The sequence below is a fragment of the Panthera leo genome, chromosome E3 (assembly GCF_018350215.1).
Source record: "Panthera leo isolate Ple1 chromosome E3, P.leo_Ple1_pat1.1, whole genome shotgun sequence".
In the NCBI taxonomy this organism is placed as follows: Eukaryota; Metazoa; Chordata; class Mammalia; order Carnivora; family Felidae; genus Panthera; species Panthera leo.
The window spans coordinates 22,756,683-22,769,193 of NC_056694.1; the positions used below are offsets into that span (position 1 = coordinate 22,756,683).

At 44.3% G+C, this 12,511-nt stretch overlaps 1 protein-coding gene across 1 annotated transcript in view; it reads left to right on the forward strand.

Moving 5' to 3' along the window:
- Window positions 1-4,399: 4,399 nt before the first annotated feature.
- Window positions 4,400-12,511, forward strand: part of COG7 (component of oligomeric golgi complex 7) — an 83,941-nt gene continuing 75,829 nt past the window's right edge. Inside the window, exons 1-3 of the mRNA XM_042921191.1 lie at window positions 4,400-5,098; window positions 9,675-9,823; window positions 10,120-10,236. Coding sequence (XP_042777125.1) covers window positions 4,930-5,098; window positions 9,675-9,823; window positions 10,120-10,236 — 435 coding nt within the window. The 5' untranslated portion in view covers window positions 4,400-4,929. The remainder of the gene's footprint in view (window positions 5,099-9,674; window positions 9,824-10,119; window positions 10,237-12,511) is intronic.

Here is a 12,511-nt window from a genome sequence, read left to right on the forward strand (position 1 = left end):
ACAATCTTTGGAATTCTTTGGCTCGTGGCTGTGTAACTCCAATCTATCTTCATGGTCATGTGGTGTGCTCCTTGTGTGTGTCTTCATGTGACCATCTTATAAGGATGCTGATAGTATTGGATTAAGGGCCTACCCTACTTTAGTATGACATCTTAACTAGTTACATCTGCAATGATACAAGGTCACCTACCAAGGAACTGGGGGTTAGGATTTCATGCCCAACTTGTGGAGAGATGAGTTAACTCCTAATTCTCTCAAATTCAGGAACCTCTGAGGTAGATTGGGGCCCATATGCAGTCCATATGATGTTAAGCACCCAGGTGACTTCAATCTTGCTCTGCCATGAGTGATTTCCACTGCTAAGAACACTTTATGGTTCATGATAGGAGACTGACAACAAAAGACAAATTACCAAACTCAGGAAAGAGAGAGGACATCACCACTTGTTCTATAGAAATTAGAAAGGATTATAAAGAAATGTTAGGAACAATTTTATGCTAACTTAGGTGAGATGACAAGTTTCTAGAAAGACCCAAATTAACAGCTGATTTAAGAAGAAATAGAACATCGGGGCACCTGGGTGGCTCAGTTGGTTAACCGTCCCAACTTCAGCTTAGGTCATGATCTCACGGTCCGTGGGTTCAAGCCCCGCGTCAGGCTCTGTGCTGACAGCTCAGAGCCTGGAGTCTGCATTGGATTCTGTGTCTCCCTCTCTGCCCCTCCCCTACTCACTTTCTGTCTCTGTCTCTCAAAAATAAATAAACATTAAAAAAAAAAAAAAAGAAACAGAACATTTGAATAGGTCTATAACAAGAAGTTGAATTGATAATTTAAAGTCTTCTCAACAAATGTCCAGGTGCAGATGGCTTCACATTAAATTCTGCCAAATATTTAAAGAAGAGGCTTTCCCAATTCTTTACAAACTCAGAAGATAGAAAAGGATCACTTCTCAAATGATTCTGAGACCAATATTACTCATAAACCAAAATTAAAGGTCACAAAAACAGATTACAGACCAGTTTCCCCCCATGAACATTGACAAAAGTTCTCAACAAAATAGTAGCCAAGCAAATCTGGTAACATTCTACCCCATGACCAAGTAGAATTTATCCCAGGAATGCAAGATTGGTTTACCATCTAAATGTCAATTACTATGTAACATCGTTTGAATAGAATAAAAGGCAAAAGCCACACAATTATCCTAATAGGCACAGAAAAGTATATTTATAAAATCCAACATTTTAACAAACTAGAAATAGAAGAAAAAGAAGCTCAACTTGAGAAAGGGATTGGACTGAATGCTAAAGACAGATTCTTAAGATCTGGAGCAAGGCAAAGATGTCAGCTCTTGTCTCCTCCATTCAACATGGTACTGGAGATTCTAACCAGTGCAGTTAGTAGAGGGAAGAAAGAGGGAAAAGGAAAAGAGTCTGTATTTGCAGATGTTATGAACCTGTACATAGACAAATCCCAGGGAATACATGCACACATAAATAGCTTGAACTGATGAATTCCATTCACAATAGCATTAAAATGCAATACTTGGGAATAGATTTAACAAAAGTGCAAGACATTTGGCAATGTGCAACTACAAGGTAGTATTGAGTGAAATTAAAGATCTAAATTAGAGATTCTGAAGGAGGGGTGATTGTTCCCACTGAGAGACACTTAGCAATGTGCATAGACATTTTTAGTTGTCACAACTTGGGGGAAGAGATGCTTTGGGCATCTAGCGGGTAGAGGCCAGAGATGTAGCTAAACGTTGTACAATGCATAGGACAGCCTGAACACCAAAAAAATCATCTGGCCCCAAGTGTGAATATCCCCGAGGTTGAAAATCCTAATCTTAAACAGAGAGCCATTTCACGTTCATGGATCGAAAGACTCGATATTGTCAAGATGCCAGTTCTCAAAATGATCTGTAAGTTCAATAAAATCCCTATTCCAACAGCATTTTTATGTAGAATTGATAAGCTGATCAAAAGATGTATATGGAAATGCAAAAGGTCTGGAGTAGCAAGAGAGGGAGGGGCAGCAGAGAGCCTGATGCAGGGCTCAATCTCACGAACCGTGAGATCACCCCCTGAGCTGAAACCTAGGCTCTTAACCGACTGGGCCACGCAAGCAACCCCGCCAGACAAGTTTTAAAAGAACAAAATGGAAAGACTTAACACTATCAGACTTCCAAACTCACTATAAACTACAGTAATCAAGAGAGTTTGGTTTTGGTACAGAATCGGCATATGGATAATGGAACAGAATTAAGAGTCCAGAAATCCTTATATTTATGTCATTTGATTTTTGACAAAGATCTTAAGGCAATTCAGTGGAGAAAGGAAAGTTTTTAAATCGTCCTGGGATAACTATATCTGTATTTAAAAAAAAAAACCCAAATAAACAAAAAACGGGTGCCTGGCTGGCTCAGTCGATAGAGCACCCAACTCTTGATCTCAGGGTTGTGAGTTCCAGCCTCACATTGGGCATAGAGGTTACTTACAAATAAAATCTTAAACAAACAAACACACTTAGGCCATTAACCTCATACCATAACCAAAAAATGAACTCAAACTGGATCACAGACATAAATGTAAGAGCTAAAATTTTTAAAACTTCTAGAAGAAAATATAGGAGAATTCTTCATGGTTTTAGGTTAGGCAAAGATTTCTTAGATTTCAAAGATTTCTTAGATAGTATGATCCATAAAAAAGAACAAGTGATAATGTTATTTATCAAAATTGAAAACTTTTGAACCTCAAAAGACACCATTAAGACAATGAAAAGACAAAATACAGATTGGGAGAAAATAGTTGTGAACCATATTTCTAATAAGGGAAGTCAGAATATGTAAAGAACTTTTTTTTTTTTAATGTTTATTTTTGAAAGAGAGAGCGAGAGCGTGAGCAGGGCTCAGAGCTGTCAACAGAGCCCTATGTGGGGCTCAAATTCATGAGCTGTGAGATCATGACCTGAGCTGAAGTCAGACGCTTAACCGACTGAACCACCCAGGCACCCCAGAATATGTAAAGAACTTTAACAGCTCGATAATATGAAGACAGGCAACCCTGTTTAAAAATGGGCAAAAGATTTAAATAGATGTTTCACCAAAGAAGATGTAAGAATGGCTAATAAGAACATGAAAAGATGTTCAAAATTGTTGGTTATTAGGGAAATGCAAACTAAAGCAACAATGACTTACTACTACATAACCAATAATTGGTGAGGCTATAGAGAAACTGGAACCCACACACATTATTGATAATAATGTAAAATGGTACAGGCATTCCAGGTAAGTTTGGCAGTTTCTTAAAAAGTTGAACATAAATTTATCTCATAAGTTGGCAATTCCACTCCTTGGACTATATCCCAAAGTAATGAAAACATGTCTACACAAAGGCATGTAGTGAACGTTCACAGCAGCATTATTTAGAATGACTTTAAACTAGAAACAGCATAAATGTGCATCAGTTGGTGAATGAATAAATGAAATGCATTATTGTGTCCACACAATGGAATACTATACAGCAACATAAAGGAACAAGCTACTGATACATGTACAACACAAATGGACCCCAAAAACATTCTACTCAATAAAAGAAGGCTGATAAAACAGACTACACAGTATATGATTCCACGTATCCGAAAAATCCAGAAACGGTAAATTTATAGACCTCAGACTAGTGGTTTCCTAGGGTCTGGTGTGGGAGCAGAGATTAAACGCAAATAAGTAGGAAGGAACTTTCTTGGCTGATGGAAATGTTCTTGTGGAGATAGACTAACACTCTAAATTTACCAAAAGTCATTGAATTGTATACTCACAATGTATGAATTTTATATCCTGTAAATTATTAGTAAAGTTGTTTTTAAAAAGTTCCTCGAGGAGGGGAGGGTCATATTGTAGAGGCACTTAAGGCTTCCAATACCACAGGACATGATCAATTTGCTCCTACCAAGGATAGTGTACGAGCTTTCCTGCTTTGTGGAGTTAGGTTCTTAGATATAGTCTTCAAGAATTACCGTATGCACGGAGTCAGAATATGCCTGGGGTGAGAACGGATAAATGGCAAAATTATTCACAATTGTACAGAAAGGATTTTTTTTAATTTTTTAATTTTTCTTTTTTTTTTTTTTTTTTTTGGTTCCTATGACAAAGGAGGTCCTCGGTTTTCTGAGGCGTCACATTGTTTATTTTAGGCTGGAGGAAACGGTTACGTGCAGACCGGTGAGTTCTAGTTCCAGCGCGGTGTGTTGCAGGGAAGGACTAGGAGGCTCGTGTGGCTACACGGATGAAAGGAGCAGGAAGGGTGGTGGGCACAGGCCAGATCTCGTAGAGTAAGTAGGAAGGCAGTAAAGCATGGTAAAGAGTTCAGGTTCCAGTGGCGGGCTTGCCTGAGTTCCGATCCCCACAGTGCCACTTTCTGTCTACAAGACTGAACCAGTTGTTCAACTGCCTCAAATCTTCATCTTTACGTTGGGGAAAATACTGGCACTCATAGTACCGTGAAGACTGTGAAGTGCGCTAGTGCACGTAAGGGCTTTGGAGGAAGCACATACTTATGCCCGCGAACACGCACTTAAGTTAGCAAAAGAAGCGGAAGGCCCTCAAGCGCTCACTGCTCCCCGCTCTCCGCCAGTGGCCTTGCGCCAAAGCCCAGCTCACCAGGGCGCCCGGAACGCCCGCAGTCACTATGGTAACGGCCACCTACTTCCGGAAGAAGTACGGCGCGCGGCGAGGGCCATTCCGAGCAGTCTGTCTCGGAGAGTTGACAGAGGGGCCTCAGAGGGGTGAGTTGCGGGTGCCGTGGGTTCCGCCTGCCGCCCCCCCGCCCCAGGCCAGCCCCGGTGCTCTCGCAGGGCCGCCCGCCTCCGCAGCCTCGTTGCCACCGGAGCCAGCTCTTCAGGCGTGGACGCCGGGGCCGAGGCGGTGCGGCCATGGACTTCTCCAAGTTCCTGGCGGAAGACTTCGACGTGAAGGAGTGGATCAACGCGGCCTTCAGGACGGGCCCCAAGGAGGCGACGGCCGGGACGGCGGACAGCCACGCGGCCACCCTGGTGATGAAGCTGCAGCTCTTCATCCAGGAGGTGAACCACGCCGTGGAGGGTGAGGCCGAGCTGTCCGCGCGGGCGGGGGGCGGCGGTGGGAACTCGAGCCCGGCCCGACCCTTCTGCAACCCCTTCGGGGGAAGGTGTCAGCTCGCTGCCGCCAGTTTTTAAGGCTTGCCAGGTCTGAGGCTTGCTCTTCCACCCCTCGCGGTGCCGTCACGTCTCCTTTTATAACTTAAGTCAGAAGCGTGAACAACAATATTTCAGTATTTCAACATTATTAAGTAATCGTCGGCACGTGCTTATGTTTGGCAGAAGCGTATCAAAGCCGTATGGGACTGACACAAACCTGGGAAACGTTGTTTTAGCGGACTATCATGTCCGTGAGGAAGATGAGCAGGCCTGACTGGAGACTTGAACCATCTTTTAAGGATAGTTAATTATAAAAAATAATACACGCCAGCAGCCATTTCATTAACACCTCGATTCGGTTTTTATTCAGGGCATACTGCACGCCAGTCTCTCTGCTCGGCTTTGTGGGAGAGACACGTTGCACAGACTGCCGGCAGGAAGCCTATGATCCAGGATACGGAACTTTATTTTATGGATGTGTCCAGTGTTTAAGAAAAGGCTGGTGTTGGTGGGGAGAGCGGGAGGGGAGCTGTCTTTCACTGCAGATCCTTTATTGCACTGTGCAACTTCTGCTTATGATTGAGCATCTGTCACGCATGTGCCCAGAAATAGGCAGTGGGCAAAAAGTGTACCTTTCAGGCAGTTGTTGCCTTGTGGGGAAGATACTAAACAGTTCACTTACAATGAGGGGTGGCTTTACCCACAACTAGAACCAGGAGCGGCGAGAGCTGGAAGAAGTGTATGGTTACCTGGTGTCTGGGAGAATCATAAAGGGCTTTCCCTGTGTTAGGCCTTGAAGGAAGACTTCATAGGGCAAAGAGGGGGGACGTCAATAACAACGCGATAGCAATATTTGAGTCCTTGGAATGTGTCAGGCAGTCTTTTAAACGCTTTATATGTATTAACTAGGTGGTTCTCCAACCAGGGCTGGCAACGTTGCCTCCTCCTCCCCCAGCCCCCAATATCTGAAGTTGGTGAGAGTGTTTTTACTCATTGCAGTGGTGAGGCATGTCACAACCATGGACGTTCAGTGGAAGTACCCAGCGATGCTTGATGTCCTGCAATGCTTGGCACAGTCCTGCACAATGAAGAACTGTCCTGGCCAAAATCTTAATATTGCCCCTTTTGGGCATAATTATCTAATTTAAACCTGGCAATAGTCCTTAGAGGTAGGCACAATTATTATTCCCACTTTATAATTGGAGAAACCGCAGCGGAGTGAGGTAACTTACCCGGTCATGTTGCTAGTGAGTGGGGCCGTTTGCATTTGAACCCAAGCAGTTGGTTCCAGAGCCCAGGCTCTTATCCATGATACTGTGCTACTTGTCTGGTATTAAAGGGAGAGAGGACACCACATGCAGAGGCATGTGAGTATAGAAAGGCCTAGCCAGCCCAGAGAAGAGTGAGTTCCAACAGAGCTCCATCAATAACATCAACAAATATGAGTCACTGGTATGATGACCACAGGATCACACTTCCGTAGGGAGTGGGGAGACTTGCCGGAGATAAGGCAGAAAAGTAGATTGGGATCAAACTGTGAAAGGCCTTAAGTTTATTTATTTTGAGAGAGAAAGAGAGCATGCATGCACGAGTGGAGGAGGGGCAGAGAGAGAGGGAGAGAGAGAATCCCAAGCAGGCTCTGCACTGTCAGTGCAGAACCGTGCGATCATGACTTGAGCCAAAGTTGGACACTGAACCTACTGAGCTGAGCCACCCAGGCGCCCCCCAAAGCTTTATTTTTATGGCAGATGAGACCGTGGCTCAAGTCTTCAGTGAAGAGAGGTTATTGCAGAGGTTCAAGGAGTGGGTATTGAGGACTCCAAAGTGGAGGATCGATTTGTTCATGAATTCAGTCAACAAATATTGGGCACAAACTGTTTTCCAGGTTTCAGAGATCCAGTGTTGAATGAGACCCAGTCTTAGGTTGGATAGGTTAACAGGGGCCAGATCATGCAGGGATTTTAATGTCACGTGAAAGAGTTTGGATTTGAACCAAAATGAGTGTAATGGGATGTTACCGGAGGATTTATAAGTATGGGGGTGACATGGTTTGACTCATGGCTCCATTCTGCTGGAGGCTGCTGTTCAGAAGGGTGGACTGTCATCATAGTGGCTTCAGGTGGGGTTATGACAGTGGACATGGTGCGAAATGGATAGATTTAAGATGTTTTTAGGAGGAAGAATGGGGAGAACTTGCTGGTGGATTGGAATAAGGAATGAGAGGGGGAGAACATCAGGAATGGCAGCAGGTTCTTGAACCGCCCAGCTGTGGGCAGAGGTGCCAAACGTAGAGTAACGTTGAGAGAATTTGTAGTGAACATCCATATGCCCACTACCTAGACTCTACAATTAATGACCTAACTATATCTCCTTTATCACAAGTCTGTCCACTTACCAATCTCTCTCTCCATTCATCCATCTTATTTTTTGATGTATTTCAGAATGAGTTGCAGACATCAGTATCCTTTATCCCTGTGCATTTCAGTTAGTACCCTAAACATAATAGAGTTCAATAAGTTCAGTACTTGTTTACAGCTCTTTTTTTCTTCACCCTGTAAAATTTACATAAGGTGAAATGCACGAATCCTATCTGGTGAGTGTGATGAGTTTTGACAAATGTGTACAGCTAGGATAACTCAAACCTCTGTCAAGAAATAGAATGTTACCATCACCCAAGACAGTGTCCCCATGTCCCTTTACGGTGAAATCTGGCCCTTACCCTCTCAGAGGCAACCACTGCAAGTGATGGTTTTAAAAATGGATACAGGGGTGCCCCGGTGGCTCAGTCAGTTAAGCATACAACTCTTGATTTCGGCTCAGGTTGTGATCTCACAGTTCATGAGTTCAAGCCCTGTGCTGGGCTCTGTGAACACAGCGTGGAGTCTCCTTGGGATTCTCTCTCTCTCTCTCTCTCTCTCTCTCTCAAAAATAAACATAAAAGGGGCGCCTGGGTGGCTCCATCGGTAGAGTGTCCAACTTCAGCTCAGGTCATGATCTCACGGTTCGTGAGTTCAAGCCCCACATCGGGCTCTGGGCTGATAGCTCAGAGCCTGGAGCCTGCTTCACATCCTGTGTCTCCCTCTCACTCTGTTCCTCCTCCATTTGTGCTCTGTCTCTGTCTCTGTCTCTCAAAAATAAATGTTAAAAAAAATAAAAAAATATATAACAATGCAAATATTAAAAAAAAAACATTAAAAATGGATACAAGAGTGGACTAAACTGGGGGGTGCTGTGGAGAGGGGAAAAGAGGTATACAGGAAACAGCAAGGGCTGAAGAGTGACTGAGGTTTAGCAGGTGGAGACCAGGCTGGGGCCATAACATTGTTAAAAGTCAGTCTTTGTGCAGAAGAAATCCATGTCCTAAAAGTCAGTCTTTGTGCAGAAGAAATCCATGTCCTGTGTTTGTTTTCTTAGTCTTAGAACTTTACCTGGGGTCAGTGCAGGAAACAGATTTTTACTTTACAGCAGAGCTGGATGAACAGGTTCCTGAACTACTTCTTCGAGATGTTAGAGTTCCATTCATTGCGCTGGTAGAGAAGGCACTGGGCTTCTTTGGTTGATTCCCATCAAGTTGCCCTTTAAAGGCTTAAAGGGGTGTGCTATTAACTCTCCCAGTTCCACATAACACATCATAGTTTGCAAAAATGTTCAAGTTGTATTCTGCATTTGGGATGTCTGTGAAAAAATGCATCTTTCTTTCTTTCTTTCTTTCGAGAGCAAGCAGGGGAGAAGGGCAGAGCAGAGAGAGAGAGAGAGAGAGAGAGAGAATCCCAAATATGACACGGGGCTTGATCCCATGACTCTGGGATCGTGACCTGAGCTGAAATCAAGAGTTGGCTGCTCAACTGACTGGGCCACCCAGGCACCTCAAAAAATGCAGCTTACTTAATATCACTTGATCTCCTACCAGACCTGTTAAATAAGAAACTCTGGCAGGTGCCTGGGGACCTGTATTTAACTGCACTCCAGTTGATGCTGAGAGTCTGTGGACTGTTTTGAAAAGACCATGGAATGCAAATGGGCCGGACACGTAAGGCTTGGTTTCAGCTCTGTGCAATCTTAAGCAAGTTACTCAACCTTCCTAAGCCTCAGTTTTCTTATTTCTAAGAGGCGGCTACTAATGATTACTGTGGACATTAAGTGATAGAACGTTGGTAAACCACCTGCACGTAGCTGGCATCTACCCAGTGTCAGATTCTTTCATTCTGTCTCCTCACAGAGGGAGTTGCACTTTCACTCAGTGGTGGAAAACAGTTGGTGTTGGGTCGGGCTGATGGTTCCTTCCTTGTCAAATCACGTGACCCTCACCCATCAGACTGGGGAGGACATGGCCCTGGCAGAGGCCACCTCCCGGCCCACCTCCTCTCCACCCCGCATTTCCCGCAGGCTCAGAAAGCTGTGTAGTTGGTAGTGCTTTGGGGAAGAGTCCCTTCCTGTCTCCTGATTTATTCAAGTTGTGACTGCTCCGATTTTCGCCTTTCATTCTTGGCTTCTTGCTGCAGAAACAAGTCACCAGGCTCTTCAGAACATGCCCAAAGTGCTCCGTGATGTGGAAGCCCTTAAACAGGAGGCGTCTTTCCTGAAAGAGCAGATGATTCTTGTCAAGGAGGACATTAAAAAATTTGAACAGGATACATCCCAATCGATGCAGGTATTTTGGCTCCTGTCCTAAATGTTGATTCTTGGTTTTAGAAGACCTTCCCTCCCAACCTGAACTCCAAAGTCTGCCAGCCACTCAACACTCCTCTTTGGCTTGGTTCTTTCAGCTTGCTCGTCTGTCTTCAGCACCTGCTGAACAATGTAGCCATATGATTGGTGTCGTAAGGGGCACAGAAGCTCCCTGAAGACAGGGGCACCTCACAGTGCTTATGTTTCAAATCACTGGAGCAAGGTAGAGAAAAAGGAACTGCCATTTCCTTAGTGTTTGATCCCTCATTTCTCTTTTAGGTGTTGGTAGAAATCGACCAGGTGAAGTCTAGAATGCAGCTTGCCGCAGAATCTCTTCAAGAAGCAGACAAGTGGAGCACATTGAGCGCTGATATTGAGGAGACGTTTAAGACTCAAGTAGGTTTTTTGTTCAGGGGATGTTGTGCGTTCTGTTCGGGCAGGAACGTGAGGTTTGGAGAAACCGATGAGAAAGTCATTTACTCGAAACCGTAAGGGGTAGTAAAAAGCAGCACAGGAAGTGTGCAGGCAGAGGGTAGGAAGATCTGAAATTGCTCTGGGTCTTTCCACCATCTTGAGTTTGTATCTCCTGATTGACTGAAGGCTTCTAGTCACAGAGTTTAGGAGAAGCCTCAGTAAAAAAGGCAGAGGAAATGGATTAGAAGAGTGTGGAGCACGGGCAGACGGACCTTACCCATCATGGGATCCTGGCAAGGTACTTAACACCTCCTGGGCCGCCAACGGTAGTGAGTAGGAATGCTTTTGATACCTGGTTATAAGGAGGAGGTCAGATGATGTCTTGTGAAAAACTCCTTTTCAGTTGTTAAGCAAAATGAATTCTTTATCATCCCTTTTGCTGGTTTTCAGAACTCTCACAAGTTTTTAAAAAAGCGCTTCGTGCATGTGGGGAAAAAATTCGTAGACAGGAATAAACAGCCAAAAACGTTTTCCCTGTAACCCTGACACCTCCCAGTGCCCTCATTTCCCTTCTCCGTACAAACTCTCGCACCACCTTTATACCTGTCCTTCCTGACACATACACACTTATATATGATCCCTGCCCTTTGGTTGCCATAAATGGTAGCACATTGTGAACGCTGCTGGGCACTTTGTTTTTGTACTGAGAGATCTCTTATTCCATATCAGTTATGTTTATCTTTAACACAGAGCGGGGGAGGGGCAGAGAGAGGGGGCCAGAGGGTCTCTTCTGACAGCAGAGAGCCTGATGTGAGGCTCAAATTCAGGAACCTGGAGATCACAACCTGAGCCGAAATCAGATGCTCAACCAACTGAGCCACCAGGCACCCCAGTTATGTTTATTTTTAAGTACAATAGAGCTCCTCTGGGCTCATGACAAGGTAATTGATTTAGGCTTCACAGATGTGAGTTGCAAATCTTACTTGACTTCTGGCATGGATGTGACAGAGAATGGACCTAAGTACAGTCTCTGATTGCAATCTGTACGCTACTAATATTAACTAGCTAAAAGTTAGAAAGCTGCTTTCTCCCCTCCCAGCTATCCTGATATTCAGAACTAATTGCCCACAAGATCGCCTGTATCCACCTGGACATCCCCCTGGACACTGCAAACTAAATTCATTACTTCTGTCTAGAACCACTGCCCATTTGCTCTTCCCTTTGGCCTCCCTCTCTTGGTTAATGGCGGCACTTCCCATGCAAGTATTGAGGCTGGAAACCTCGGCAGTCCTTAACTGTTCCCTTTCCCCCATCTCTCCCATCTTTCTCTGAAGTTGTCTGTTCCTTAGATCCCTCTGCCACCACTCTGATCAAGCTTCCCATTGTTTTTCTCCTACACCATTTCAACATCCATCTGTCACTGCTGGCTCCCACCCTCTCATTGGCAAACTCAGTCGCTCCCTCCCTGTGCCTCTTGAGCCATAGTCCTTAATTTGTATCCTGATCTTTCTGTATGTGAACCCAAGGGCTGCACTGTGATCTTTGTGTTTCAATACGGTGTCTGACACATCGTAGACACCTTTCAGATACTGAAATGAAACAATTACTGCATTCTTAATTCTTTTAAAAAATAGCTTTTCTAATTATAAACATAGTTTTTTTTAATGTTTATTTATTTTTGAGAGACAGAGAGAGCCAGAGCACAAACTGGGGAGGGGCAGAGAGAGAGGGAGACACAGAATCCGAAGCAGGCTCCAGGCTCTGAGCTGTCAGCAACAGAGCCCAACGTGGGGCTCGAACCCACGAACCATGAAATCATGACCTGAGCTGAAGTCAGATGCTTAACCAACTGAGCCACCCAGATGCCCCTAAACATAATTTTTTTTAATGTCGATTTATCTTTGAGAGAGAGAGTGCTCACGGAAGCAGGGAAGGGGCAGAGAGAGAGGGAGAGAGAGAATTCCAAGCAGGCTGTGTGCTATCAGCATAAAGCCTTACTTGGGGCTTGAACTCATGAACCATGAGATCGTGACCTGAGCTGAAATCAAGAATCAGATGCTTAACTGACTGAGCAACCCAGGCGCCCCAAATTATACACATAATTTGTGTGTGTCTGGAAGATTTGGAAAATTCAGAAAGATACAAGGCAGAGAACAAAATGAGCCTTATTCCTATGTCCTAGTAATATGCTTTTTATGTCTAGTAGGTATTTTTCTGTGTATTTTTACATCTTTGCACCTGTGTATTTTATATGTAT